A 26,357-nucleotide genomic window follows, 5' to 3' on the forward strand; every position below is an offset into this window, starting at 1 on the left:
GAAAATATGACGTGGCCGTGGAATGGTCAAAGTCGTTGGAAAATGTGAAGTGGAGATAAAATTCGAATATGTGGATATTTTAATGTGGGAGAAATAATAATTGTGGTGGATTATTATCCTAAGGGATGAGTGAGAATTTAATAGGAGCATTATTTAAGTATGTGGAATTTTCGACCCCTCCTATTTATTGGAAAGAAATCCTATTTTTCTTGGATTTAATCATTGCTTGGGATAATTATCCAAATTAAATCCAAAGTCCGAATATTCCTTATTTTGGTGATGAGATTTTCGAAACCCTTGTCATATAATGGGATTTTCGAAAATCCCTTATATTATGGGAGAATGGATTATTTTATTCTATTTTTTGATCCCTTGTTTATTCTCTTCCATAAATAAATTCAAATATCCTAGCATATCTTGTCAAATCTAAGAAGATCTTACCATATCCTAATTTAATTAGGATTTATATTAAATCCCTTTTGAGAAAATGAAATTACACGCCACTTTTGACTATACATGGGGGAATTTATTATTATTTTTCTTGCTCCGTGATATTTTATTCTACTCCGTGAAATATTCAAAAATAAATCATAGGCTAAATAATAGCCTAAGATTCGAAATTTCCATACTTTTCTCCCCTACTTCACGCCAATTTCACCAACAAATCTTTCCAAATCTTTATTTATTTAATTATTGGATTATATCTTGCACTCTATAAATAAGAGTGAGAACCCAAAACCCTAGCATCAGAAAAACCGCCCCCCCCCCCCTCTACTTCACGTCGCTTTCTCCATCTCCCCACTCTCTCAAATTTTTCTTCTACCTTTTCCATTAATTCTTCATCTTTTGGAGAAGAATTGAAGCTGCAATTCAAGATTTTGTTGAAGAATCAAGATCCTACTTGTTTCTACCGTTTGTTTTTGCAAGAAAAGGTACTTCTATTATTAATCTTTTCTTCTCCTACCGATCAATCGGTGTTCTTGAGTCCACATGCATTTAGAACGAGTGAAGGGGGAAATTAATCGGTGAATTTTGATGCATGTGTGGGTGTGTGACCGTGTGTGTGTGCACGCCTCGGTATGCGTGCACACGTATGTTGTGTGTGGGAAACACTCATGCGTAACACGATGTGATGATAAATCTGGAATTATTGTGTGAATAAAAACGATATGATAATCATACTTTGATTTTGATTGGTGATATTGAAAATAATCGATGCGAAAAGGGAAACGTGAGATCATGCATGATTTTGATCCATGATTGAGACTTATTTGAAATATATGAACTAAAGGTGATAGTTCGCGTTCCCGGTGTGATAACAAGAAGAAGTGCATTTTTGAACTCGAAGGAAATCGAGGTGGGCTTTATTCTTAAACTCTCGCTTATGTTGCAAATTTATGAATGTGGAGCGATAAGGGTGGATTAAACTGTTATGCCATGCCTATAATTATTTTGGATATTGTGTGTGCCTGATGCCTAGATTGTGAGTAGGGCCGCAAACCCTATCAGGCTAAAGGGCTATAAAAATGAATTCGGGTCTGAGTAGGGCCGCAAACCCTATCAGGCTAGTGTACACTAGAGATCGGGAGCCGTCCTTGCTAGTCGGCCGGTCTCGTGGGCGAAAGTGTGGCCACACTTCGTCGCACCATATGAAATGATGATTGATGAGAAAATGGGAGGTATTGTTTGACTGGCCAGTCCATGAAATATTTTGTGATACTCGATGCTTATCTTTAAATAAATGAAAACCCTCGAGTTCACTATGGTAAGGGTGGCATAACTATAAAATGTTTTGGCATGAGTCCACTGAGTATGTTTAAAATACTCAGCCCTGCATGTGTTTTCCCTATGTGCAGGTTGAGCGGCGATGGGCGGTCGGTGGTGTTGAGATGGGTGAATCAAATAATATGGATGGTTGGGATTTTGAGTGTAGTCCTGTCCTCATACATGGCTCCGCTTTCTCTTGAAATGCTTCCGCTGAATATTTAGAAACCTTATTATCTTAGGTTGTTTTGAACTTGTTTCTTGATTTGGAATAATGGGAATTATTGCGTTTTGTTGGAGTTACGCTAAACCTTTGACTTTTGAGCTTAGTCCATTATATCTATTAAATCTTGATTCTCGTGAATTAGCCGTTGACTTAATTGCCTTGATGCTTCATTAAATACTTGGTCAAATCTCTTCAATTGAAACCCTAGTCTACTTTTCTTGATGCCTTAAGTTCGTCTAGTTAACAGTCGCCGTATTTATTATACCCTAGAAAGGTCGGGCTGTTACAATTAGACTTCTAAATTAAAGAACTAGCAAAAAACATACATTACTTAATTTTTTTTTAAAAGTTACAATAAAGAGGTACAATTTCAACGACCACTACGTGTCCAAACTTCTTCAATCATGTTGTTCATGAGATCAATATGAGCTTGTTGGTTGCGCATGCTCTCCTGAGCTTGTAATCTCTCGCTGAGTCCTAGGGTAAACCTCAAACGACCGGCGGGGCTGCATGACCTGCGCTCGGAGCGGCTTCATCATCGGACCACTGGCTAGCTGCACGACCTTCATCGTGAATAATCATGTTGTGCAAGATGATGCACGCGTACATGACATTGGCGATATGATGCTTGTACCAGGAACGAGCCAGGCCTTTCACTATTCCCCAACGCGCTTGAAGCACACCGAATCCTCGCTCCACGTCCTTCCGTGCAGCCTCCTGCTTTGCCGCAAAAAACTCTCTCCTCGCACCCGTTGGGCAGGAGATCGTCTTCAAGAAAACTGGCCATCTCGGGTAAATGTCGTCGGCTAAGTAGTACCCCATATGATGCTGTCGTCCGTTGGCAGTGAAGCTGATAACCGGACCGTTGCCATTGCATTACTCGGTGAAGAGACTGGACGAGTTCAGCACATTGATGTCATTGTTGGACCCCGCCACGCCAAAGTGAGCATGCCAAATCCAAAGACTGTGGTCAACGATTGCTTCAAGGATCATCGTCGGGTGGGTACCCTTATACCCACTGGTGAATTGGCCTCTCCACGCTGCAGGACAATTCTTCCACTCCCAGTGCATACAATCAATACTCCCTAACATTCCAGGAAAGCCGTGCACCGTATCGTGCATCCGCAGCAGGTCTTGGCAGTCTTGGGCATTCGGCTTGCGCAAATATAAGGCGCCGAAGGCGTCAATAACGCCCGCATAAAAATTTACCAGATACTCCCGGCCAGTTGTATCCCCGACGTGAAGATACTCGTCGAACATGTCCGCCGTAGTGCCGTATGCTAACTGACAAAGCGCAACTGTGCACTTCGTCAGCGGGGATGGACCCTTTATGTGGGCCGCATCTTCCCGCCACTGGAAGTACTCGTCGCGCGCCTCCAACGCGTGAACAATCTGGAGAAACAACTCTCGCCGCATCCTAAACCATCGGCGAAAAACCGGCGCGCCCCACCGGGGATGTTCGGCGAAGTAGTCCTCGAACAGACATTGATGAGCTAGGACGTGCTCCCGACGGACGGATGTCCGTCGGCGGATGGGCCTCGGGACCTGCTCTTGGGCCTGCTGTTCGGCTTGCTCTTGCTCATGTATTGCACGAATAAAAATGAATGAAATTAAGGTATATTTATAGAATTGAAAAAGAAAAAAAAATTCAAAAACGCGTTGATCAGACCAACGCGTGATCGGGCACGCCTCTGCAATGGGCGCCCGATCTCACGCCCGATCGGTCGCGACCGAACTCTCGGTCGCGCTCGGGCGTGACCGAGACCTGCAATGGATGCCCGACTATGTCCGAGCCTGATCTCAGCTGATCGGGCGCGCGATCGGGCATCCATTGTGGATGCTCTAATTAATCAACACTCATAAATTAATAACAAGTATCAGATCGAAAGTAGTACTAGTAATTAAGTACGTACTATATTATACAAACCAACTCATGAAGGGGACATATAAATAAATAAACGAATCATGATCCTGATACTGTACAATTGTATTTTATTACTGAAAATAAATATGACCACGTGTTTGTTTTTATTTTATACTAGTACTAATATCTTAACGATCTGAAATGACAATATCGTCTCTCTTAGATTTCATCAACTGCTAAATCTCATTCTCGTGTTTAGTAAATGTCGTATTTATAAAACTAATTAAATTGAATCCAAGCTTAGGCTCCTATGTCGTGACTGAAAATTTACAATTTCTACATTTTTATTAACAGCTGCCAATTGATACCCTAAAACGTGGATCTACTCATTTTCACGTCAAATAAAATTGTACTACCCCTGTATCAACATTTGCCACGTTGAATAGGTATGAATATTATATTATTTTATTTTATTTTATGTTTGCCGTCAGCTATTATTTTTTCAAAATGGAGAGATGGGATTAGATCGTTCTGTGTGCATTTTATTTTTCGAAATTCATTAACCATTATTCTATTAATAGTAGTTCATTTCCACTCAATTAACTATATGCACGTGGCAGGATGAGTAATATAAGCAGTAAGCTCCCCATATACAAATTTATTTTTTATTCATACTTTTTTACTTTTCTCTGTCACGGCTTATACAGTGATTAATAAGCATACTATTTTATGATGAATTCGACAGGATTACTCGATTTAGAATCATTTCATCTAAAGAAGATTATCATAAAGTTGATTCAATTCTTTGCCAAATTACACATAGTTATTGGGCTTGAGATAATTGGCTGACCCCAAAAATTTGGATCGAAAGCCCAATCAAGAAATTTGGAAGAGGTTATGGGTTTCATTTTTTATTTTTTTTTGTAATATAGCTTGAATTTGTTTTCTTAAATTATTAATTCATGTTCATATTTGTTATCGAAATATTTTCAAGTACAGAAGATGAGTATATGGCTTTGACAAAAGTTGTGAAGGAGGCCATTTGGGAACGAGGGTTTGAGGCAAGCATAATGATGCATTCGTCAGAGAAGAAGTAGAAAAAGGAAGAGTGAAAATAGTGAAGATATCCACGGATCACAATGCAGCGTACATGCTCACAAAGTCATTAACATTTTCCAAGTTTAAATAATGTTTGCAACCGATAAGTTTAAAGAGTTCTATGTCATTTCATGGGCAAGGTGAAGATTTATTGGGATTTATATAAGTGCAAATAAAATTCTTCAAGAAAACTGTTGGTACTTGGTTGTACTCTTATCACGCGTTGATCTTCAACTACATGTGATGCGAAGTGCTGAGCCAAGAACGGTTATAGCCGTTGTAATTGTAATCAAGCTTGTGCAACTGGATTAGTTAGAGGCGATTAATGAGTTAGTCATAGCAAGTAGTACTACTATTACTATATAAGTTTAGTATTATCCGTTGTTATGACTCATTACCATATGATTATCCATTTAGGATTAAATTATGAGATTATTTTTGTTGGAAGGAGGTGGCTATGACTTACATTAATTATCGTATGATTATCCATATAGGCAGTGGCTGATCCAGAAATTTGGTGCGATAAATAATTATATTGACTTAAAAATATAAAATCCAATCGATCTTTTTTCTTTTGCTATCTCAATTTTTTCTATTAAGTCATTTCATTAAATAAAAAAATTAGTATTATTACTTGAAAAAAATTCACTATTAAATTGAGAATTTTTAGATATTTATATAACAAAGAATTTATTTTAATTTATAAAAAGTTCCAAATATTTAAACTGAAAATAAAACGCATCATATTTTCTATAGAATCTAAGATACGATGAGCATAATAGAAATCATAAACATACATTTAACCATACATGCTTTATTATGTACCTACTGTGGAGTATAATGAGAAAACAAATAATAAATGACTATATTTGTAAATGAAGTTGAGAGAAATAGCCAAAAATGCGCTATATAGGGATCAAACCCGGGTTGCTGCCGTGAAGAAATGATTGTTTTACCACTAGGCTACTTCCATATTTTGGGGGTGCAATGGTACCCCTTGCTATTAATTGGATCCGCAAGTGCATATAGGATTAAGTTGCATGTTAGATTCAATCTTATGAAACAAACATTACATATTCAATAATGAGATGTAATCTTTCAAGCCGAACATGCCTTTTTATTATGCATTGTTGTACACATGAAATCATTAATACGTTAAAAGAGAGAAGAGAGGAAACGAGTAGCCAACTCATGTTTTTTGAGCTGATTATTTCGTTTTTATTTTTGCATTGTGTGTTGTGTGTAAATCTGATAGTAAGAGTGAACGAAGATAAACTCATTTTTTTCGTGGATGTAGATTGCAAAGACCGAACCACGTAATCGCTTGTGTTCTTAATTAGCTTGTATTCTGTCTTTGATTTGATCATCAACCACAGGGACGGATGTAGTGCATTACTTGGTGGGGCAAATGCCCCTCCTCAAATATATTGATATATACTATGTTATTTAATAATTTTGCAAAATTTGTAAAATTTCTTTATATTTGTCCCTTCTTAAATTCTCAAATGATCTGTACATATAATTTTGCCCCTTCCATTTACATTCTTAGATTCATCCCTGATCAACAACCACCAACGTCAGGTTAGACCCAGCAAGTGCTACCTAAATATGTATACTAAAAAGGTGATTATTACACAATATTGTCATCAATGTCGGTAAGTTGAAATTGAAGGGTAATCATGGCTATGCATAAATTTCCAAAGCAATGGTCAAAAGCAAAGATTTTGTAGTTGGAATGTTACATTTGCTTATATTCGGTGGATTTTTTTTATTAACACTCTACATTGCCCTTTTTGAACTTTCATAATTGGCGTTCGAAAGCAAAAAATTAATCATTTTATAATGACAGTAAACAATAGTTTCACTTTTTCTTTTTTTCTTTTTTTCCATCCACAAATTAATGCAGGTCTATAGGAGATTAGGAGTACTACTTCGTATAAGATTGACTTCTTTCTTTATTAATAATACTTAAATCACTTTCATTTTTATCTCTCTTTTACGTTGTTAGTTTTGCATATTAATATCTTCAAAGTATCTAGTATTTCTAGAACACGGAAAAAGTACAACTTATTTCCCAAAATTAGAGTTGATGGCAATCGAAAATATTCAAGAATGTATTTTAATTTCTATTAACACTCTTTTTTTGCAATTAATATAGTTAAACTTGTTGTCCAATCTAATCTAGTACTATTGCAGATTTGCAGTAATATGAAAAGTACCATAAATTGTAATTCAGATAAAAAGAAAAAGAAAATGCTAACAAGATTAGGAGTTTTGGAGGAACAAGAAAAACTCAAATTGCAATAACACAATTGAGGAACAGCTACGTGTAAGATGCCGACACCATCCAACTTGGCTTTGCCATGTCTGCAACGAAAACGACAAACCGACAGCACCATAAAATGCCACGTCACTATTCAACGCTCCCCTCAGATGTAGGGCCCACGCGGCAAACTATAGAGTATCACACCTCACTAGACACCAATTGACTTCTTTATTCGCAAATATCCAGTTTCAAGTGACTCTAAAAATAACTAAGCTTTGTCAAATTTGGTTTTATCTTGTACTCTATTTTAAAATTAACTTAAAACAATTGAAATTTTAATTTGTAGAGAATTTTTTAAAACATAAAGTTATAGTGAAACTGTGTAGGATATGACATCAAGAAAATCATACGTGGACGTCTGTGATTTAAGTTATGAACAAATCGTGACTTTATAGTTTTTTCGTCTAATTTTAAAGTCATGGTAAACAAATATTTGATCATTTTTTTAGACAATTTGCCCTTAATAGTATAATGCTACTATAATTTACTAAATAATACTCTCTTCGTCCCAGGATAATTGAGTCGTATTCCTTTTTTGGTTGTCCTAAATTGGTTGAGTAATTTTTTTTTTGACAAAAACTTATCTTCTCTCATACTCCATCCGTCCCCAAAGAATATGCACTTTGGTTTCGGCACGGGTTTTAATGTAAACTTAGGAAAGTATGTAGAGAAATAAAGTAATTAAAGTATTGTTAGTGAAGAATGAGTCTCAACTCATTAGAGTGAAAAGAATTTTCAACTGTGTAGGATATGACATCAAGAAAATCATACGTGGACGTCTGTGATTTAAGTTATGAACAAATCGTGACTTTATAGTTTTTTCGTCTAATTTTAAAGTCATGGTAAACAAATATTTGATCATTTTTTTAGACAATTTGCCCTTAATAGTATAATGCTACTATAATTTACTAAATAATACTCTCTTCGTCCCAGGATAATTGAGTTGTATTCCTTTTTTGGTTGTCCTAAATTGGTTGAGTAATTTTTTTTTTGACAAAAACTTATCTTCTCTCATACTCCATCCGTCCCCAAAGAATATGCACTTTGGTTTCGGCACGGGTTTTAATGTAAACTTAGGAAAGTATGTAGAGAAATAAAGTAATTAAAGTATTGTTAGTGAAGAATGAGTCTCAACTCATTAGAGTGAAAAGAATTTTCAACTGTGTAGGATATGACATCAAGAAAATCATACGTGGACGTCTGTGATTTAAGTTATGAACAAATCGTGACTTTATAGTTTTTTCGTCTAATTTTAAAGTCATGGTAAACAAATATTTGATCATTTTTTTAGACAATTTGCCCTTAATAGTATAATGCTACTATAATTTACTAAATAATACTCTCTTCGTCCCAGGATAATTGAGTCGTATTCCTTTTTTGGTTGTCCTAAATTGGTTGAGTAATTTTTTTTTTGACAAAAACTTATCTTCTCTCATACTCCATCCGTCCCCAAAGAATATGCACTTTGGTTTCGGCACGGGTTTTAATGTAAACTTAGGAAAGTATGTAGAGAAATAAAGTAATTAAAGTATTGTTAGTGAAGAATGAGTCTCAACTCATTAGAGTGAAAAGAATTTTCAACTGTGTAGGATATGACATCAAGAAAATCATACGTGGACGTCTGTGATTTAAGTTATGAACAAATCGTGACTTTATAGTTTTTTCGTCTAATTTTAAAGTCATGGTAAACAAATATTTGATCATTTTTTTAGACAATTTGCCCTTAATAGTATAATGCTACTATAATTTACTAAATAATACTCTCTTCGTCCCAGGATAATTGAGTCGTATTCCTTTTTTGGTTGTCCTAAATTGGTTGAGTAATTTTTTTTTTGACAAAAACTTATCTTCTCTCATACTCCATCCGTCCCCAAAGAATATGCACTTTGGTTTCGGCACGGGTTTTAATGTAAACTTAGGAAAGTATGTAGAGAAATAAAGTAATTAAAGTATTGTTAGTGAAGAATGAGTCTCAACTCATTAGAGTGAAAAGAATTTTCAAAATTGGAAAGTGCATATTCTTGTGAGACGGACTAAATAGGAAAAAATATATATTCTTGTGAGACGAATGGAGTATTAGTACTTTTACTCTCTTCACTTCAACTTTTAATATATCAATTTCTTAAATCCCGTATCCAAAATAAATTTCTCTACTACCTTTAAAATTGAAACAGACCTTTAAAATTGAAACAGAGGAAGTACTGTACCTCCCAATTTAGAAATTTTAAACTAGCTATTTAACACAATAAACAACCTACATAATATTTTTTCTTAGTTAATTAAGATTATAGAGTTACATTTAGGGTTCATTTGTTTCTTAAGTATATGATTCATGAGAATATGTTCCTCGTAGTAAATATCATGTATTTGAAAATATAAAGGAAAATTATAAGAAATCTTAAATTATAGTAGAACTTATTTGTTATGAAATTCTAATTAATAATTAAACTATGAATTGTTTAATTAAATTATAAATTGAGATAATAATAATAATAATAATAATAATAATAATAATAATAATAATAATAATAATAATAATAATAATGTACTACAAAGATCCATAATTTAAAAGTTACAATAAAAATTGTTTGATGAATTATTAATTATAAGTATAATGATGGAAATTATTATTATTACTATTACTACTATAATTATTATAAGTAAGTATGATCTATAAATCAAATAGTTATTATTCATAATTTTAAATTTAAATTAAGGTTTGCTTATAACCTGTAACATTATGTTATAGTGGTAGTAGTAGTTGTTATTGTTATCATTTTGTTATACATTTAGGGTTATTACCATATTGTCAATTATAGTAATTTTAATTATAAAAACAATTAATAATTAGGATTGTTATTATAATAACAATAATAAAATAAATTTAAATACTCATATAACCCAAAACTAGAAAGCGAAAAAACTTAAGAAGCTAGGAAATAAATTAAAAATCTACAAAGTTACACTACTTTCTTCATTTTTACGATTCTTATTACTTTTCTTGTTATGTAGAAAAAAATTAAATAAATACATCAATTTAAAAATCATACTAATAAGATTACTTTCTCATGACATAATTCTGCTAAATAATCGACCTTTATATTTACATCATATATATAATCTCAAAATCACAATTATATATGTGATTTTCTAATAGTATTGTACATGATTACACTATTAACTTACTAAGTATTAATTATGTGACTACTTTTTCATGGAAAATTTATTAAATAAATGGCCCTAATATTTACATAATACGATCATATAATCTCAAAACCATGATTATGTGGTTCTCTAATTTTATTGTGCGAAAAGACCATCTCAAATGGTATGCTAAAACATAAAATAAGGTAGACAATTACTCTAATGGTAATCCAAAATCAATCTAATTTTTAGTTTTTTAGTAAAAAATAGTATCTACTTTTTGGTTTATATTAAAACAAAACATTTTTTTTTTTTAAATTTTGTGAGTAAAAAGGCATAATATAGAGAATATTTTAAGTTTGAGTTTAGTGTAAATGGTTGAAGTAAAATCATGGATATGACATTTACACTAAAATGTGTTTTAATTTAGCATAAATGGTTAGAGATGTTTTCATGATTATGTTATTATCTTATTAATAATATTTGAATTTGTTATTAACATAAAGATTTCATAAATGTGTGAAAATTTCCTTAATTTTTCATTTCTATGACAAGTCGAGATCATATGACCTTATACTTATATTCGAAATTTTGTTTCACTAAGAAAAATTAACAAATTTCTTTAGGAAAAACTTGCCAAAAATAAATACTTCATTTTGCTTGGTATAGGAGTGGAAGCCATCCCTTTCATATTCTTGGTAAATTATAGGAATAAATATAATATTACATTCTAATTAGACCGTACCAATTTTATTGAAATTGGTTTCATAGTATATTTTTTTCTGATTAAGTTATCTCAGTTGTATTTTGAATCCTAAAAGAAAACTCAGTTCTATAATCTTTTCCCAAATCTTATATATTTAATTTGAAAATATTACCCTTTCCCTAAACATAGCAAAAGTGTGACTATATAAGTATATTAATTTGATATAAAATAATTGAAATTCATGAACAACTTTAAATGGAGTATAAAATATCTAAAATATCCAATTATGTGTGTTGAATATATTTACATTTATCACTATATATTATACTCCATATTATAGGTAAAAGCTATATATCCGTTTAATATTACACTTATTTATCATAATTTAGCTGTTACTTTCTCTAAATTCATGTCACAATTGGAAGATATATTTTGACCATGAAGTGGACTCTGATTCTGTTTCCTGAACAAGTATACTTAATTAATTTCAACAATATCTTATTTCCTAAAACCGAATTATCTTTATTATATTTTTCTCAACGATTAATTGTGAATGATTCTAAGATCTAGCTTTATACTAGTCGGTGGTGTTCGGTTTCCTAAATAAAATAGTACCAAGATATAACTTAGGATAGAGTTGTGAGATTATTTTAGTCATAGTTATGACTAATTATCTCATGATTATTCATCTAGAATTGAATTGTGATTTTGAATCTCATGAACCACATATTTAATTCTGGAATACAATCTTGTAACCTCTCGTGTACGTAGAATAGTTTAAATTACATATTAAAAGTTATTGTAGTAATATATGGTTGATTGTAGTAGCAGTATTTGATTATGTGTCATGACTCATAAAAAATTAGTGAGCTATTAACGTTGGTTGACGTATCAATTCCATTTTCTTTATTAGATATTATGAGCATTGGAATAAATATTCCATTAATACAAATGTGGATTAATAATATCAGTCAAAATTCCGTTCCAACTTTTACCATCAAAATTGGTGTTAGAATTAATGAAAATTGGGATATAAAAAGGCTATAATAAAAGAAAAAATGAGGAAAATTAGGTGTCTTCTCCTCGTCTGTGTATTGAGTTGAGAGAGAGTGCTTCAATTAAGACTAAAAGCGAAAGCCACTCGACTAGAGAGAAAATGGGGGAAATCAGATAACAAAGAATCAAAAACGCAAGTGGATTTCATTCGTGGAAAGCGTAGGAAAGGAATTGAATTATTGAAAGGTGATGGCGAAAAGCGGCGTGGTGGAAGGGGAACAAACGGCGGCGGCGGATAGAGCGATGGAGCTCAAAAGAGAATTGCAGAAATTGGTGAAATCGATCGCGGATGATGACGGCAACGATGTTGTGAATCTCGACGCGATTGACAGAGCGCACAAAACGCTGCGCTGTTTGAGTGAATTGAAGCTGAATAGAAGCGGCGGAGAGGCAGCGGTGCCGGAGGAGTTTAAATGCCCGCTGTCTCTGCAACTCATGAGAGATCCCGTCATTATCGCCTCCGGTCAGGTAAATCGATCGTTTTCTCTCTCTTTTTTTTTTATTTTTTTAAATTATTATTTTATACTTCGTATAACCGCCGTTGACATCATTGATGGAATTCCAAGTCATTATGTTCTAGCAATTTTTTGTTGAAACTATTTTTTTTTTGATTTTAGCGTTGAAATGCTTATATTGATGAAGGAATTGAATTGAGAATCTTAAATGATTTACACCGTTTTCTCTTTCGATCCCTTGCTTGTTGAGGCTCTTTCTCTCTTCTGCATATGAGGTGTTTGTTTATTGGGGATATTCATATTGTTATGTAAATTTGTATAAATATGATGTCGCATATTTCATTTTGATTCATCTATTTGTAACTGGAATTCTATTGCAATTAGATCTAAATTTCGGTTCATAGTGTTTACTATACATTTTCTCCTGCAAAATTGCAGACATTTGATAGGCCATTCATCCAAAAATGGCTAAAATCAGGGAACCGAACCTGCCCTCGAACTCAGCAGGTGCTTTCCCACACGATCCTCACCCCGAACCACTTGGTTCGGGGCATGATTGTGCAATGGTGCGAAATGCATGGCATCAAGCTGCCTGAATCCCTCGAGTACACCAACGAGGATGGTATGACAGAGGGTGATAAGGCTCGTTTTGTCTCGTTGCTCAAGAAAGTATCTTCTGTTTCGCGGTTGGACCAGAGAGATGCGGCCAAGGAGTTTCGTCACCTCACGAAGAGAACTCCTTCGTTCCGCTCCTTCTTTGGTGAATCCCTGGATGCAATCCCTCAGCTGCTGTCTCCGCTATCTCAGACCAAGCAGGATGGGGCTGAGCCTCACCCGGACCTCCGGGAAGATCTAATCACTACTCTCTTGAACCTCTCCATCCACGACAGCAACAAGAAGCTCGTTGCAGAGACGCCAACGGTCATACCCCTCCTCATGGATGCGTTGAGGTCAGGAACCATCGAGACGAGGAGCAATGCAGCTGCGACCCTCTTCACGCTATCCGCCCTCGACTCCAACAAGGCTCTGATCGGGAAATCTGGCGCGCTGAAATCCCTCATCGACCTATTGGACGAGGGGCACCCATCTGCAATGAAGGATGTCACCTCGGCAATCTTCAACCTGTGCATTCTTCTCGAGAACAAGGTGAGGGCGGTCAGGAATGGGGCGGTGCCTGTGATCTTGAAGAAGCTCGAGAGCAGGAACCACGTAGATGAGCTGCTATCGATCCTTGCTATGCTCTCAACCAGCCAGAGGGCCATCGAGGAGATGGGCGAGCTCAAGGCCGTCTCTTGCCTGCTCGGTATAATGAGGGAGACGTCTTGTGCGCGCAACAAGGAGAACTGTGCTGCGATTCTCTACAACGTCTGCTACAGTGACCGGTCCATGTTGAAGGCGATGAAGGAGGAGGAGACGACGTATCGCACGATATCGAAGCTTGCTGAAGATGGGAGTTCTAGAGCTAAGAGGAAAGCCAATGGCATTCTTGAGAGAATGAATCGAGGGTCGAATAACAACTACACCTCGTGATATTGATCAAGCAAATAATCTGTAAAATTCTTCACCACATATCTTTTCATATATATATATACACACACATTGAGTTCATGTGTATATTATGCTTTTAGGAATAAATTGATCATATTGTTAGAACTAGTTAGTTTTAGTAAATAATACTAGTAATGATCTTGCTTTGAGATCCTTGTCCAAAATTGTTCAAACTCAGCGTGATTGGGCGTCATTTTTGGTATATTATTATTATTATTATTATTATTATTATTATTATTATAGTAGTAGTAGTAATTTCTTTCATATCAAGTTGACGAGTTGAATTTGTCGATTGTGTATTTAGAAATTGACGAGTTAAATTTGTCGATTGTGTATTTAGAAATTGACGAGTTAAATTTGTCGATTGTGTATTTTGAAATTGATCACATGGGAATTTAGTAGTTGCGTGAATTTTATGTGGAGCAAATAAAAAAGGGTTGTTTTGGCTTTGTTTATAATTTAAGGAATCAAATCAAATCCGGTTGAAATATTTCACGTGCCTTACTCCACTCATAAACAGCTCAATTTGAGCTATCAGAATATAGCTTTATATGTTAAACGAGTGGAGTATATTTTACGTCAAATAAATAAATTATGTTATTTTCATGCAATGCAATTTCTGGTGAACTTGCTTGATGCTGATTTTGCTTATATTAAGGGTAGAAGGGATATGCGTAATTAATTCTTCTTCGTGTTCTTTTTTATGTCTTCTTCATTAGTCTTAATAATTATACTACTATGAATTATAGGGGCGTTAATAAATTGGTAACTTTATATTTAATAGCTAACTACAACTGATTTAAGAACCTAAAATTTTTAGAGATTTAGTGATCTATAAATTGGCATGTGTAATTTCATTTTATTATTATTTAAATTTAAAATGATTAGAGAACTACTAAAATTAGGATTTTGAATCAAATTGTCAATATAGTGTAATAAACATATCAATACAATTCCTTAAATATGTCAATATAATTTAACATTGACATTGTATATGCATTATATTGACATGTTATGATAGCTATGTTGACATTCAACTGTTACTTGAAAAACACGAAAATTCAAGATTTTTTTCAAATTTTGACATCGTAACATATGCAAGTGAGATATCGTTAAAATCCTTATAAAATTATCTTTAGTTTGATATGTTGAGTAAAATAATTTAAACTGAGATAGTTATAATCATTTAAAATTTTAAGATACTTTAAAAAGTTAGTTATAATCATTTAAAATTTGAAGATAATTTTAAATTGATATTTTTTGTAGTGATACTCGCAGCTTAATGATCTTGTATCTTGATTTATTAGTCCAGTATTTATCATTTAATTGTAATTAATAATTTAGTGATAAGTTAGCAATACAATGGGATACGCACCTCATGCATCATATATATATATATATATATATAGGGGCATGTTAGGGTGCCACCACCCCTTAAAATAACACCATACCACCATTTCTAGTCAATCATTTGTACACGTGGACGAATAATAAGTTGCCACGTGGCAAAAAAAAAAAAAAAAACCAAAAAAGACGGGCAGCAATATGCTGGCCTTTAAACAGCAATTTTTCTTGAACAGCAATATCCAACATGTTAGACAGCAATCTATAGATTGCTGTCTAACGTGTTGGATATTGCTGTGTAGCGTTTATAATATTGTTGTATAAGCGTTGTCACGTTGTCATTTTAAGAGTGGTTGTCATTTTAACACAAACATATATATATATATATATATAAGAGATTTGGTATCTTGATTGTAGTGAATTTATAATTGAGAATCGCACCCATGCATCATATATATACAAAAGAGATTTGGTATCTTGATTGTAGTGAATTTATAATTGAGAATCGTATGGATGGTTCTAACAAATGTGAATCAAATGCAGCCAATAATGTCCGTGACAACCTCTTTCCAATAAAATAATTGAATCCTATCTTTATCCATCCACTAAAAACCAGAATTTACAACCTATGGCTCAGCTTAATTGTCTTGCTAAAATAGCAAAATTGACATAATGAGTCACTATTAACATCAACACATATGAATCATCATTGAAATCGACATTGTGGAATCACTTAAAGTTGACTATAACTGCAAGTAGTAGGAGTAATTTCTTTAATTAGTACATGTGACGGTAGGGAGTAATCCATACATATATAAAAGGCCAATTTTATACTGTTTCTGAAAATTTGTGAATTTTGGATATAGATTTAAATATTTATAAATATAAGATGTAAAAATGAAAATATTAATGTAAATTTAGTTTTCTAATAATGATGATAATTTATTATTGTGAGAATGCATGAGCATTACACATGAATGTCATTCATGTTCATAGGTCGTTACGGTGGAAAATCTTTACGATTTTGACCAAATAATATACTATTACCACTATTAAAATGAATTTAGACGTAATTGCATGAACCGTTATATGTCCAGTGTCCACTTGAATTCATTAACAAATTAAATTTCTTATCATAAATGGAGGAAATTAAAAGACTTTAGAATATCCCCCAATTCATTTGTTTGGACTATAAATATATGATAGTTGATAGTTTACAATTCACCCCAGATTAAATTTTTTGTTTGATTTTAGATTAAACCTATTCAATGTGCGAAATATTAAAAAATTGTTAAAGAAAACGATTTGATTTCTTTTATTTTTTTTAATATATTTAAAATATAATACTAATAAATTATGAGAATTTTAAATTATAATATTATTATTTAAAAATAATTATTAAATATTATAAATATTTTTTATGCACTGTATCTAACCCCGCGATCTGTATTTTCTGGATCCATCATTCACCCTGATGCGTGTAGCTAGTTTCATTTAAAAGGAAACAACAAACCACAAGAGTGCAATGTATTATACACATTAAAATTAAGTGATTTCGGTCTTTGATTTCATAAATGGGTAGTATACATGCCAAACAGAATTACAATTAAAAGAGAGAGAAGAAATTATACTAAGCATCGAATATCCAAAGCAGACGGTAAATAATATCCATAAACATTGTGAAATGTACATGTATAGAAAAATAAGTATGCAATAAACTAGAAAAATAAGTATGCAATAAACTTTATAAAAAAATACTAACAGCAGACACAAGCAAGCTCAACCATCAAGAAAACCAGTAAAGATAGACAAGATTTTACTAAAAAATATACTACTAATATATACTCCATTTGCTAGTCCAACCAATGGTCAAACCAGTATGACCAGTTGAACAATAAACCGAAAGTTTTGCAGTTCACTTACCAATCCAGTTTTTAAAACATTGGTTTGAGATTGATACAACAATGATCCAATAACTGAGAAAATTTCTAGCTTATGTGAAATTGACTCACTGAGACATGCCAAGTTACAGATCCAAACTCATATTCAATGACAATGTAACTACAATCATCCGGATGTTACCATGTTTTATAATGATTAGACGGTCTCATGCAAATTTTCATGAAATGAAGAAGTATCATATAATAACACATGCTATGTTTTTCATGTAATAGCCTAATTCGAGATTAGATGGAATATTTCTGATCAAACTTGAGACAGATAACAGAAACACTTTCTGGATGTAGGAGTGGCTCCAGGAGAAAGTTCCAAGTTCGTATCCTACTAATGCCTTAAATTCAAAGTCGAGCTAGCTAGAGAGCAGCCATAAATAACAGCCAAACTAAATTGAAAAGACACCTAAATGGAAAAATTCAAGATTAGATGCAAGATTTCCAGTTCAAACTTTAGCCACAAACAGAAGACCGTCTGAGAGTAAGAATAGCTCGAGTAGGCTACAAAACAAGATTTTCGTCTCCCAGCAAAAGTCTGTGACAAACACTGTACAAGTTTGGTTCTGGAGACTATACATATGAAATTATGAACTATGTGATCTTCTAATCTGCTACTAATAGAATCGGGCATATATGTTATGCAATGGACGACACACTGTTCAATAGACCTTAGGGTGTTCTGACGTACTCAACAATAGTTATGGATCTGTTATCCTCATTCTGCTGGAGAGACGCAGCATATACTTACATGAACAAATCCAAGATCCCAGAACAGCTTCAATCCATCTCATAGGCCCAGCCATGCACCTCCAGGTATGCTCTCACAGCTTCTTTTATGGCCAAATTGGGCACCAACTGAGATGGATGTAGTGTTTCACGGGTAATGGGATCGAATTTACCCACCTAATCAATGGAAACTTTGAAGTCATATTCATTATTATGATGACAATTATGATCCTGTGAGTTATGAGACGTGATAGTCACCTTTTGGAGATGATCTAGGATCACCGCTCTTTCATATGTTACCCCACTTGGAGTGATTACAGGATCACGGAAAATGTCTAGAGTGATGTTACAGCACAGGTAGTCTGGAACCTGAAAATCCATAACTGGTGTCATGGAAATTCAACAAGATGGTAACCATATGAACATACAAAGACATCAATGCTAACCTCTGTTGGGGTATCATCTTCTGCAGCTTTCTTGAATACTAGGTTCAAGGCGTTCAGTTGATCTACAGTAGACCGGTGACTATCCTCGACAAAACCTTCTTTCTCAGAAGCATCACGGTTACATTTATCGATCAAGGCCGCTTCGCAAGCTTCTCTATTGAAGCATATAGGCACAGTAAGCAATGCAGACAAAGAAAACATTTGGTAACTGAATTGATTTCATCAGAAAAAAAAAACAGATATCATGCCATACCATAAGCAAAACGTAAAGAAACTTTAAGAACGGCAAAGAAGAGAAACCAATGATAGAACTTACTTTAAGTTTCGAAGTTCCCAAGACCGCTTGGTAGACTCATGTTCCCATACCAAGTATTTTGCTTTTGCAAGCTCTTGCCATATTTCCTCTACCATATATCCTTGGGGGTTCGCACCCCTGCCAAGGTCCAATGCCTATGAGTAACATCATGCATCACGAACAACAAATCATTTTCAACAAAATCTCAACAATCAAAAATAAAAAATCATAATATACCAGCCACAATTCATCTTGACATATCTTGATGAAGTAATATCTAAACATTTAAAACCAAAGTAGTGAACATGAATCACATGCAATCATATGAAAACAGATCTTGGAGACTTGGACCTCAAGAAAAAGAGTGCTCTCACTAATTTATGCAAATCCCTCAGCTCTCACTAATTTATGCAAATCCCTCATACCTTCTCCAATTCTTTCACCCCTTTTGCATATTCTTTCTTTTGCAGCAGAGCAAGACCGAGCATATAGTGAGCCTGAAATGCAAAGGCATGCATATTTAGTTGCAATTATAGTTTGCAAGTTTTTCCGAAGATAAATGTAGAAGAATATTCATATTACTACATTTAAAGCCGCAAGAATATCTCAAGGCTTAATCCAACATCAGAACAAACTCTCATGCTTAAACGACAGCATATATTTTCAAAGGGAACACTTGCAAGCTCATTGTTAATAGTTCCAACTTGCAACCAGAGCATTGTTAATGGTTACAGCTTGCAAACAGACACATATTTTCATGATATTTCAAGTTTCCAAAGGCTTCCATAACTTCCAAAGCCAGATGCAAGAAAATATGTTTGTTGGATATTAACATAATAAGAAAAGAGCATCCGCACGGAAAAATTTAGCATCTAATACTTATGAAAGAAAAGAAAATATGTGCATCTATAGCCCCAACAACTTAAACACAAAGGAATCAATCAACAATTTGACCAACTCCTGTATGTGTGTGTACTACAAGTCCAGAGTTGAACCACGATGTCCCATTTTACAACAAGAAAATATCAACATTCTCTTCACTCTGCCTTAAGGAATCCAGCTATAATTTCACCAACTACTACATCCCCATGCACAACTAGTTTACATAGTTGAACGACGATTCCCCTTTTTCTACCCGAAAATGTCAACATTTTCCTCACTCTGCCTTAAGAAAAAGAGTGATAAAGTTCCAGTAGCACCTTATCAGGAACTAATGATAAAAACAAATGATCCCATTGAATTCAACGCTACTTTGGCAACGGCATAAAAACAATTGTTCCCATTGAATTCAATGCTAATTGAGTGGTCAATGTCTGACCCCAAGGTATCAAGTTCGAGTCTACCATGGCACAGTCCATTAAATTTTATATAGCAATTACTAAAAGGAAAAAAAAAGGAGAAAGTCATATGTATCACACACTCTTTCACATTTATTTGCACTTACTAATTCAATTTCAGCGATTCACATAAACCTCAGCATAAACAGTAAAGTACAATCAAATAACTCCTACTATAAGAATGTTTCCACAGTGATTACCTACCATACCTTTACAGAATGGTGATCGAGCTGAATCGCTCTCCTGCAATCCTCCTCCACACGCGCCCATTCACTGCACATCATGAAAAATAAAACGAATAAAAACCAAAAAAAGGGGGGAAAGAACAACTCTGAAACAAGTTCAGTGATCGTACATACTTCCGCTTGCGATGACAGAGAGCGCGATTGGTCCAATACACCGGAACATTAGGGCACAGCGCAATAGCCTTAGAATAATCGAAGTTTTGAGCAACACGCAACGGTGAGGAAAGAAAAGATGAAAAACGAAATCAGTTAGAAATTAGAAAAACCTACCTCAGTATAAGCATCAATGGCGGCACCTAAGCGATCCTTCTTGAAGTACGTGTTGCCGTCTTGCCTGAGCTGCTCGGCTTGTTTCGCCACCATTGTTGGCGACATTTTCCTCTTCCTACCTATTCTCTCTCTCTCTCTCTCTCTCTCTCTCTAAAGTGGACGGGCGCTATTTGAGAATTGGGGAAAATTGAAAAAGAGAAACGGAGGGGAATTGGGAAATTTGATGTGAGAGAAAATGTTTTTGATTTGACGTTTTTGAATTGGATCGAGAGATTTGCTGGTTTTGCTATTGCCAGACCCACTAGCGTTAATAATTGGTTAATTATGATTAATGGTGATTTAATTTATGAAATTTGAAACGCAAAAACTATTTTGTAAGACTCCTATGTTAAAACTACGTTCAAATAAAATGTAAAATGATGAAAACGCTAGAAGCATAGCTTCCACACAAGAATCCAAAGAAAGTGAGAAACACATAAATATATTTTGGATTATCTTCACCTGGCATAATATTTTAAAATTATTTAATAATTATTGTATTTATTCATATAATAGGCATTTAGGAATTTTTAAACTTTTGAATGATATAAACACCGGAAATTAAAAGAGTTGACAAATCTATTAATAGGACACCAAATTGGATAGAGATAATAAAACGAAATTAGGTGTACAATTTTCTACTTAAGTTAAATTATTCTATCAGGTTGGTCAATATTCATCTTCACATTTATATGGATCCTTAAATATGAATCTGACGTGGCATTATTCAAATTTGATGGATGATTTAAAAAATAATTGTTGATAATTTTTTGCTACGAGCAGCTGCACTGAATTGGATAAGGTCATTTTTATATCAGGGTTGACCATATCAGGACTTTATAAGTTGACGTGGAAATACATCTTCTACTAGTAGTATTATATTTTTATTAGTCGGAAACTTCTTTAATTTAGAAATTATGTAGGAGTAAATTCAAAACATCTTTATTAATTAACAGAAATATCATCTTTAGTTTAGAAAGATATAATATGCTCAGGTTGTTTCCACTAAATAACTTTGCTAACTGTAAGTTTCCACTAAATAACTTTGCTAACTGTAAGTTTGCTAACTGTTCGTTAGCTAGTACTCCCTTCATGTTATGTTAATTGTTCGTTAGCTTGTACCCCTTCATGTTATGTTAATCGCACTTTTCCATTTCGATTCATTTCAAATTACTTATACCATTTGTATTTTAAGTGAGAATCAGGGTATTTTACTAAAATATTAGAGTCAATTAAGTATTTTGTTATTAATTGATCTCTTATTCATTTAAAATACTAATTTAATTACACTAAAAATCAATCTCAAATTATCAAATTGACAACCTAAAATAAATAGTGAGTAACATGAAACGGAGAAAGTATTAATATATGTCAAATCCAAAATTGATATTAACTCTATTTTTTATGTCAAGTTATTACCTAATGATGTGACTAAATGAGTAATAGTAGTAGTGTATCTTTCTCATTTATACTACTTAATTCATAAGGCTCATTCAATTGTGCTCATGTTAAAGTTCATAATATATCACATTGCTAGTGTTCGCGGAGTGTAATTTCGATCAAATTGGACGTGTGACACAAGACTTACCTTACTTGTTTTTGAAAATGTAATTTTTTAAGAAATTGCAAACGAAAAAGGTCAGCTTGATGATTATTTTGAAATATATAACTGAGAAACCGACTGAAGTAGAGCACTAGAGCAGTGTTTTTGTATGGTACAAAACATGGAGGAGAGTTCTGTGATCAGCCATAGCAACAAATGACACTATATAAGAATACAACCATTTATGCAGTTCGTTTCACGAGATCAATCGACACCTCGTCACACGATGGTGTAGAGGTCAAAGCAAAACAACTCACATATGGAACCGAGAGATGACGCGCAACTAATTCACAACAAGACTCGATCCTTGACCTTTGCTATCTTCGTACCTGCTCACGAACATCAAGCTTTCACGAATGCGGTCTGCAAGCTGTGAAACTTCTTGGTCCACCTTCATCGGGCGCCTCCGTAGGGACTGCAAGAGCGTTTCCACTTCACCATCAATTCTTATTCAACTCAGAGATATATAGAGAGAGGGAGAGGGTACCTCAGAAGTCCACAAGCAGTCGTTTGCTTTACGAGGTATTATGTGGATGTGGGTCTGAACTTGGCATGCAGCAGAAAATTACTACATACATCAGTAAATCCTGATCTAAATATGAGGGGTCGACCGTCTACGACAGCGGATGGGAGTGTGTGCTCGAGAAAGGGATTAGAGCTTACATGATATATAACTTGGCCAGCAGCTGCACCGTTGTTGACCAGCAAGTTGAACGAATCTGTATGGTTAAAATTCTTCTGAGCTAGTTTCGTAAACATAAATAAGCAGCAAAGGAATTTTGATAAGATATCTATGTTTGAAGTACCAAATGAAAGCGTGAAAGAGTCGAATTGGAGAAACTACCCCATGTGTCAGATTTACAAAAAGCAACAGTAAGTTTGGCATAGAGTAGCAGAAGCCGAAACACATACACACACACACTCACAGCAGCAGACAAATAAACAGAAGTTGGTAAGAAAAAACAGAGACGCTGATGGCATGAGAATGGTCACCACTGCAACAACGACATGAAGGGGGAGGGGAGTAAGCAAAAGAGAGTAGAAAACGTACCACAACCGGTAACTTTCATGACAGCGTTGCTAATCAAAGGCACTTTCGAACACATGGCCCCTATAATCTGTGAAGTGAGTCGATAAGTAGAATTAAGCATCATTGTCACGTGACAGTGTGAACACATGTTTACTCGCAGTACATTCATAGTGAGCTCCGAAAATCTTGTAGTAGTTTTTTTATACAATAATCTATCGAGTTGAGAACAGAACGGCACAACTAGGGAAGACTAGAGATCAAATCTGATTGCTCGCATTGTAAAGATGAAATATGTTGGTAGAACTTTATGGTTGAAAAACTGCTCACTTAAACTGGAGAAGAGATGAAGGATGAATTAGCTTCACACAGAATAGAATCAGCAAGAGGAATCATGCTATAGTTCATGAACTAATGATATTAATGCATTCAAGAAAAGCCTCGACATTCACTTGAAATTTAAGTCATAAATCTCTTGCATCAATGGAAGCCCACAATCAGAATAGGTTTATGCTGGAGCAGGTTAGAATTAATGAAGTTATCTATATTTGTCCGGACACTTGAAATTTAGGAAGTGTGGAAATTAGACCTAGATATTGAGCAAATTTAGTACTACAACATATGAAAACTTACCGATGGAGGAGTTGCATCCAACGAGGGATAATGACCCTTTGGAATAATAAGAGAGTGCCTAGAAAAAGTGTAAATATTCTTCCACTTAAATGGGAAATTCCAGATGAACAAATACCGATCCTGGCCTATAAAAGAATGAGACCAGAAAAATATGAGGAGTTCCGGGAGATGATACCTTACCCATGACATAGAGGATATGTATCCAAAATGCAAACGCACTCATCATCTTCGTATAACTGCAGCCAAACACAATGTTACAGTAACAGATAATCAGACTTTGGAACGCAGACAGCAAAAAGGTCTAGTTTCACTTCTTTTCCTTCGTAGTTGAGTAAATTCAGCAGCTTCAACGTTAAAAACTTACAAGTTTTAAGAAACCAATCCATAAAAAAGACTATAAACACAAATCGACATTAGAAAACAAGGCAGCATTTCAGAACCAAAATTATAGCACAGATTTTGGAACTGAATAAACAGTTAAATTGCAACTTTTTCACAAAAATCCCAATTTTTTCATTCTTCATGAAACAACTCGAAAATCATCAACTTAGATCCAACTGATAGCTAGATCACACTGCTCCTCTACAAATATTCCTGAAATAGCAACTCTAATGAGCAGTAACGATGCATTCATTGCTTAAAGTTCATAACCACAACCTCCAAATACATCATACATGTTGATCTCATAACCTCGAAACACAAGCCAATAGGTATCTCCAACTCACTAACTTCCAAAACAGATCAAGAAAACAGCTCTATCGCCTCGATAGACTTCAGATTGGCCGGAACCAATCATAGTCGGACAATGCTATAGTACCTCCGCATTGTCCATCCTAGAATGCACTCGGAAACCCTGAGAACTAAAGCTGCGATTTGTGATGATATTAGCATCATCTAGAAGAATGTCCATAGCTAATAACTTGTCCATCACCACTCTCACACTCTTTACCCACAATTTTCATTGAAAAATGTGGCAATTTCATCTAAAACAAAAATTATAATGGATTCCCCTCTGATTAAATTCGCTTCCATAACCCTAAACACATATTTCTAGTTTCCACCCAAACTGATATAATGGAAAATAAATTAAAATGCTACACACAATCAATTAATCAAACCAAGGAAGCATAAAATTCCCTAAAAATGTTCACCAACATTTGGCGACAAACATAATAATCGGAAAATTCAAAATTCCAAACACTTCCAATAAAAAGGGGGGAGAATTAAGAAAAAACGAAAGTTTACTTTTAAAGCAGGAGCTTCACCGAGAACAATCCTGCAAAATACACAATCATCTTCTCCTTTCTTCATCTCATTCCCTCCGTTGCAAGCGGAGGCCATCAGCGAGCTAAACGAGGCCGTGCCCGAGGTCTCTACAAGTGGATTCACGTGGGAGGAAAGCAGAGCTAAACGACGTCGCGCACGAGCCTCCATCGTGAGAGCAAACAGTGAAGAGGATTGGCTACGAGACTGTGTGCGCCATGAATTTCTGCGTTGAGAAGCTTCGGAATAAAACAATGAAAGAAATTTCGAGAATTTTTTCTCTTTTTTTTGCGTTTATTTGTTGATTCAGATAATATTGTTGATAACTGTGTGCTTCTCAGCTTTTTCTCATCCTTTTTTTTGTATTTTTATTTTGTTATTAAATGTTTTTCTTTGGTTACAAAAGAATTTTAGAGTTGCTGTCGGAGGGAAATATTTTGTGGTTGGTTATATGTTATCTACAATTACTTGATTCGTGGCCCTTTTTCAGGGGAAATATTAGATTTCCCCAAATTAATATCTTCTCAATTGTTTTATGTTTGTTTCAACGTCCAAATCACGATTTTAATCTTTGATTCAACCAATTAATATTATCTAATACGAATTCTCAATGGATTATTGAAAAATTGTAAATACTACTCCCTCCGTTCTTTAGTAGTAGAGTCATTTTGTCATTTTGATAAGTTACATAGTAGTTGAGTCATTTTCCTTTTTTTTTACTAAAACTCAACATTTTTCATCTCACTTACTTTTCTTTCTCTCTCCTTTTTCCTCCATTCGTCCCATTTAAGATGTCACCTTTCCTTTCTTATTTGTCCCTATCAAGATGACCACTTTCCAATTTTGAAAATAACCCCTTATCTCTTCTTTCCACATTAAAATATTCAACTTCCAATTTTGGAAATAACCTCTTATCTCCTCTATCCACATTAAAATATTCAACCACATTTTTTCTCTTTACTTTATTCCACCTAACAACACATCCTAAAA

At 34.3% G+C, this 26,357-nt stretch overlaps 4 protein-coding genes across 5 annotated transcripts; 1 reads left to right on the forward strand and 3 right to left on the reverse strand.

Moving 5' to 3' along the window:
• Positions 1–2,479: 2,479 nt before the first annotated feature.
• Positions 2,480–3,406, reverse strand: LOC125195276 (uncharacterized). The gene is made up of 2 exons (XM_089065095.1): positions 3,081–3,406; positions 2,480–2,840 (listed from the first exon to the last, which is right to left on the reverse strand). Exons 1-2 carry the CDS (start codon positions 3,404–3,406, stop codon positions 2,480–2,482), a joined length of 687 nt encoding a protein of 228 aa, XP_088921221.1.
• An 8,791-nt stretch (positions 3,407–12,197) lies between these two features.
• On the forward strand, positions 12,198–14,412 carry PUB9 (plant U-box 9). The gene is made up of 2 exons (XM_048100989.2): positions 12,198–12,652; positions 13,078–14,412. Exons 1-2 carry the CDS (start codon positions 12,374–12,376, stop codon positions 14,167–14,169), a joined length of 1,371 nt encoding a protein of 456 aa, XP_047956946.1. The 5' UTR covers positions 12,198–12,373; the 3' UTR covers positions 14,170–14,412.
• Positions 14,413–17,894: 3,482 nt separating this feature from the next.
• Positions 17,895–20,997, reverse strand: CHIP (carboxyl terminus of HSC70-interacting protein). 2 transcript variants are annotated; one of them, XM_048110158.2, is made up of 8 exons: positions 20,803–20,997; positions 20,647–20,714; positions 20,497–20,560; positions 19,376–19,447; positions 18,972–19,105; positions 18,656–18,809; positions 18,468–18,578; positions 17,895–18,386 (listed from the first exon to the last, which is right to left on the reverse strand). In XM_048110158.2, the coding sequence occupies exons 1-8, from the start codon at positions 20,905–20,907 to the stop codon at positions 18,261–18,263; spliced, it is 834 nt and encodes a 277-aa protein (XP_047966115.1). In that variant the 5' UTR covers positions 20,908–20,997; the 3' UTR covers positions 17,895–18,260. The 2 variants fall into 2 exon arrangements, with proteins under 2 accessions (XP_047966115.1, XP_047966121.1); XM_048110164.2 differs by having other exon boundaries at positions 20,643–20,714; positions 20,803–20,964.
• A 1,488-nt stretch (positions 20,998–22,485) lies between these two features.
• Positions 22,486–25,728, reverse strand: HINT3 (histidine triad nucleotide-binding 3). Its single transcript, XM_048099496.2, has 7 exons — positions 25,350–25,728; positions 24,285–24,340; positions 24,105–24,162; positions 23,496–23,562; positions 23,108–23,163; positions 22,932–22,985; positions 22,486–22,859 (listed from the first exon to the last, which is right to left on the reverse strand). The coding sequence occupies exons 1-7, from the start codon at positions 25,536–25,538 to the stop codon at positions 22,728–22,730; spliced, it is 612 nt and encodes a 203-aa protein (XP_047955453.1). The 5' UTR covers positions 25,539–25,728; the 3' UTR covers positions 22,486–22,727.
• Between the last annotated feature and the right edge of the window lie 629 nt (positions 25,729–26,357).

This window comes from Salvia hispanica, chromosome 2 (genome assembly GCF_029641045.1).
Source record: "Salvia hispanica isolate PSC_SH4W2 chromosome 2, Shi_PSC_v1, whole genome shotgun sequence".
NCBI lineage: Eukaryota > Viridiplantae > Streptophyta > Magnoliopsida > Lamiales > Lamiaceae > Salvia > Salvia hispanica.

What these genes read in the sequence shown, in the direction of transcription:
- HINT3 (XM_048099496.2), bottom strand. Translation starts at nt 25,538, where the DNA reads ATGGAGGCTCGTGCGCGACGTCGTTTAGCTCTGCTTTCCTCCCACGTG. An exon ending in ACATATCCTCTATGTCATGG is followed by an intron (nt 24,163 to 24,284) that starts GTAAGGTATCAT and finishes CACTTTTTCTAG; the next exon opens with GCACTCTCTTATTATTCCAA. An exon ending in ACTGCTTGTGGACTTCTGAG is followed by an intron (nt 22,860 to 22,931) that starts GTACCCTCTCCC and finishes ACGCTCTTGCAG; the next exon opens with TCCCTACGGAGGCGCCCGAT.
- PUB9 (XM_048100989.2), top strand. Translation starts at nt 12,374, where the DNA reads ATGGCGAAAAGCGGCGTGGTGGAAGGGGAACAAACGGCGGCGGCGGAT. An exon ending in TCATTATCGCCTCCGGTCAG is followed by an intron (nt 12,653 to 13,077) that starts GTAAATCGATCG and finishes GCAAAATTGCAG; the next exon opens with ACATTTGATAGGCCATTCAT.
- LOC125195276 (XM_089065095.1), bottom strand. Translation starts at nt 3,406, where the DNA reads ATGCGGCGAGAGTTGTTTCTCCAGATTGTTCACGCGTTGGAGGCGCGC. An exon ending in GTGCACGGCTTTCCTGGAAT is followed by an intron (nt 2,841 to 3,080) that starts GTTAGGGAGTAT and finishes TCCGGTTATCAG; the next exon opens with CTTCACTGCCAACGGACGAC.
- CHIP (XM_048110158.2), bottom strand. Translation starts at nt 20,907, where the DNA reads ATGTCGCCAACAATGGTGGCGAAACAAGCCGAGCAGCTCAGGCAAGAC. An exon ending in CTCTGTCATCGCAAGCGGAA is followed by an intron (nt 20,561 to 20,646) that starts GTATGTACGATC and finishes CATGATGTGCAG; the next exon opens with TGAATGGGCGCGTGTGGAGG. An exon ending in TCCTAGATCATCTCCAAAAG is followed by an intron (nt 18,387 to 18,467) that starts GTGACTATCACG and finishes TCCATTGATTAG; the next exon opens with GTGGGTAAATTCGATCCCAT.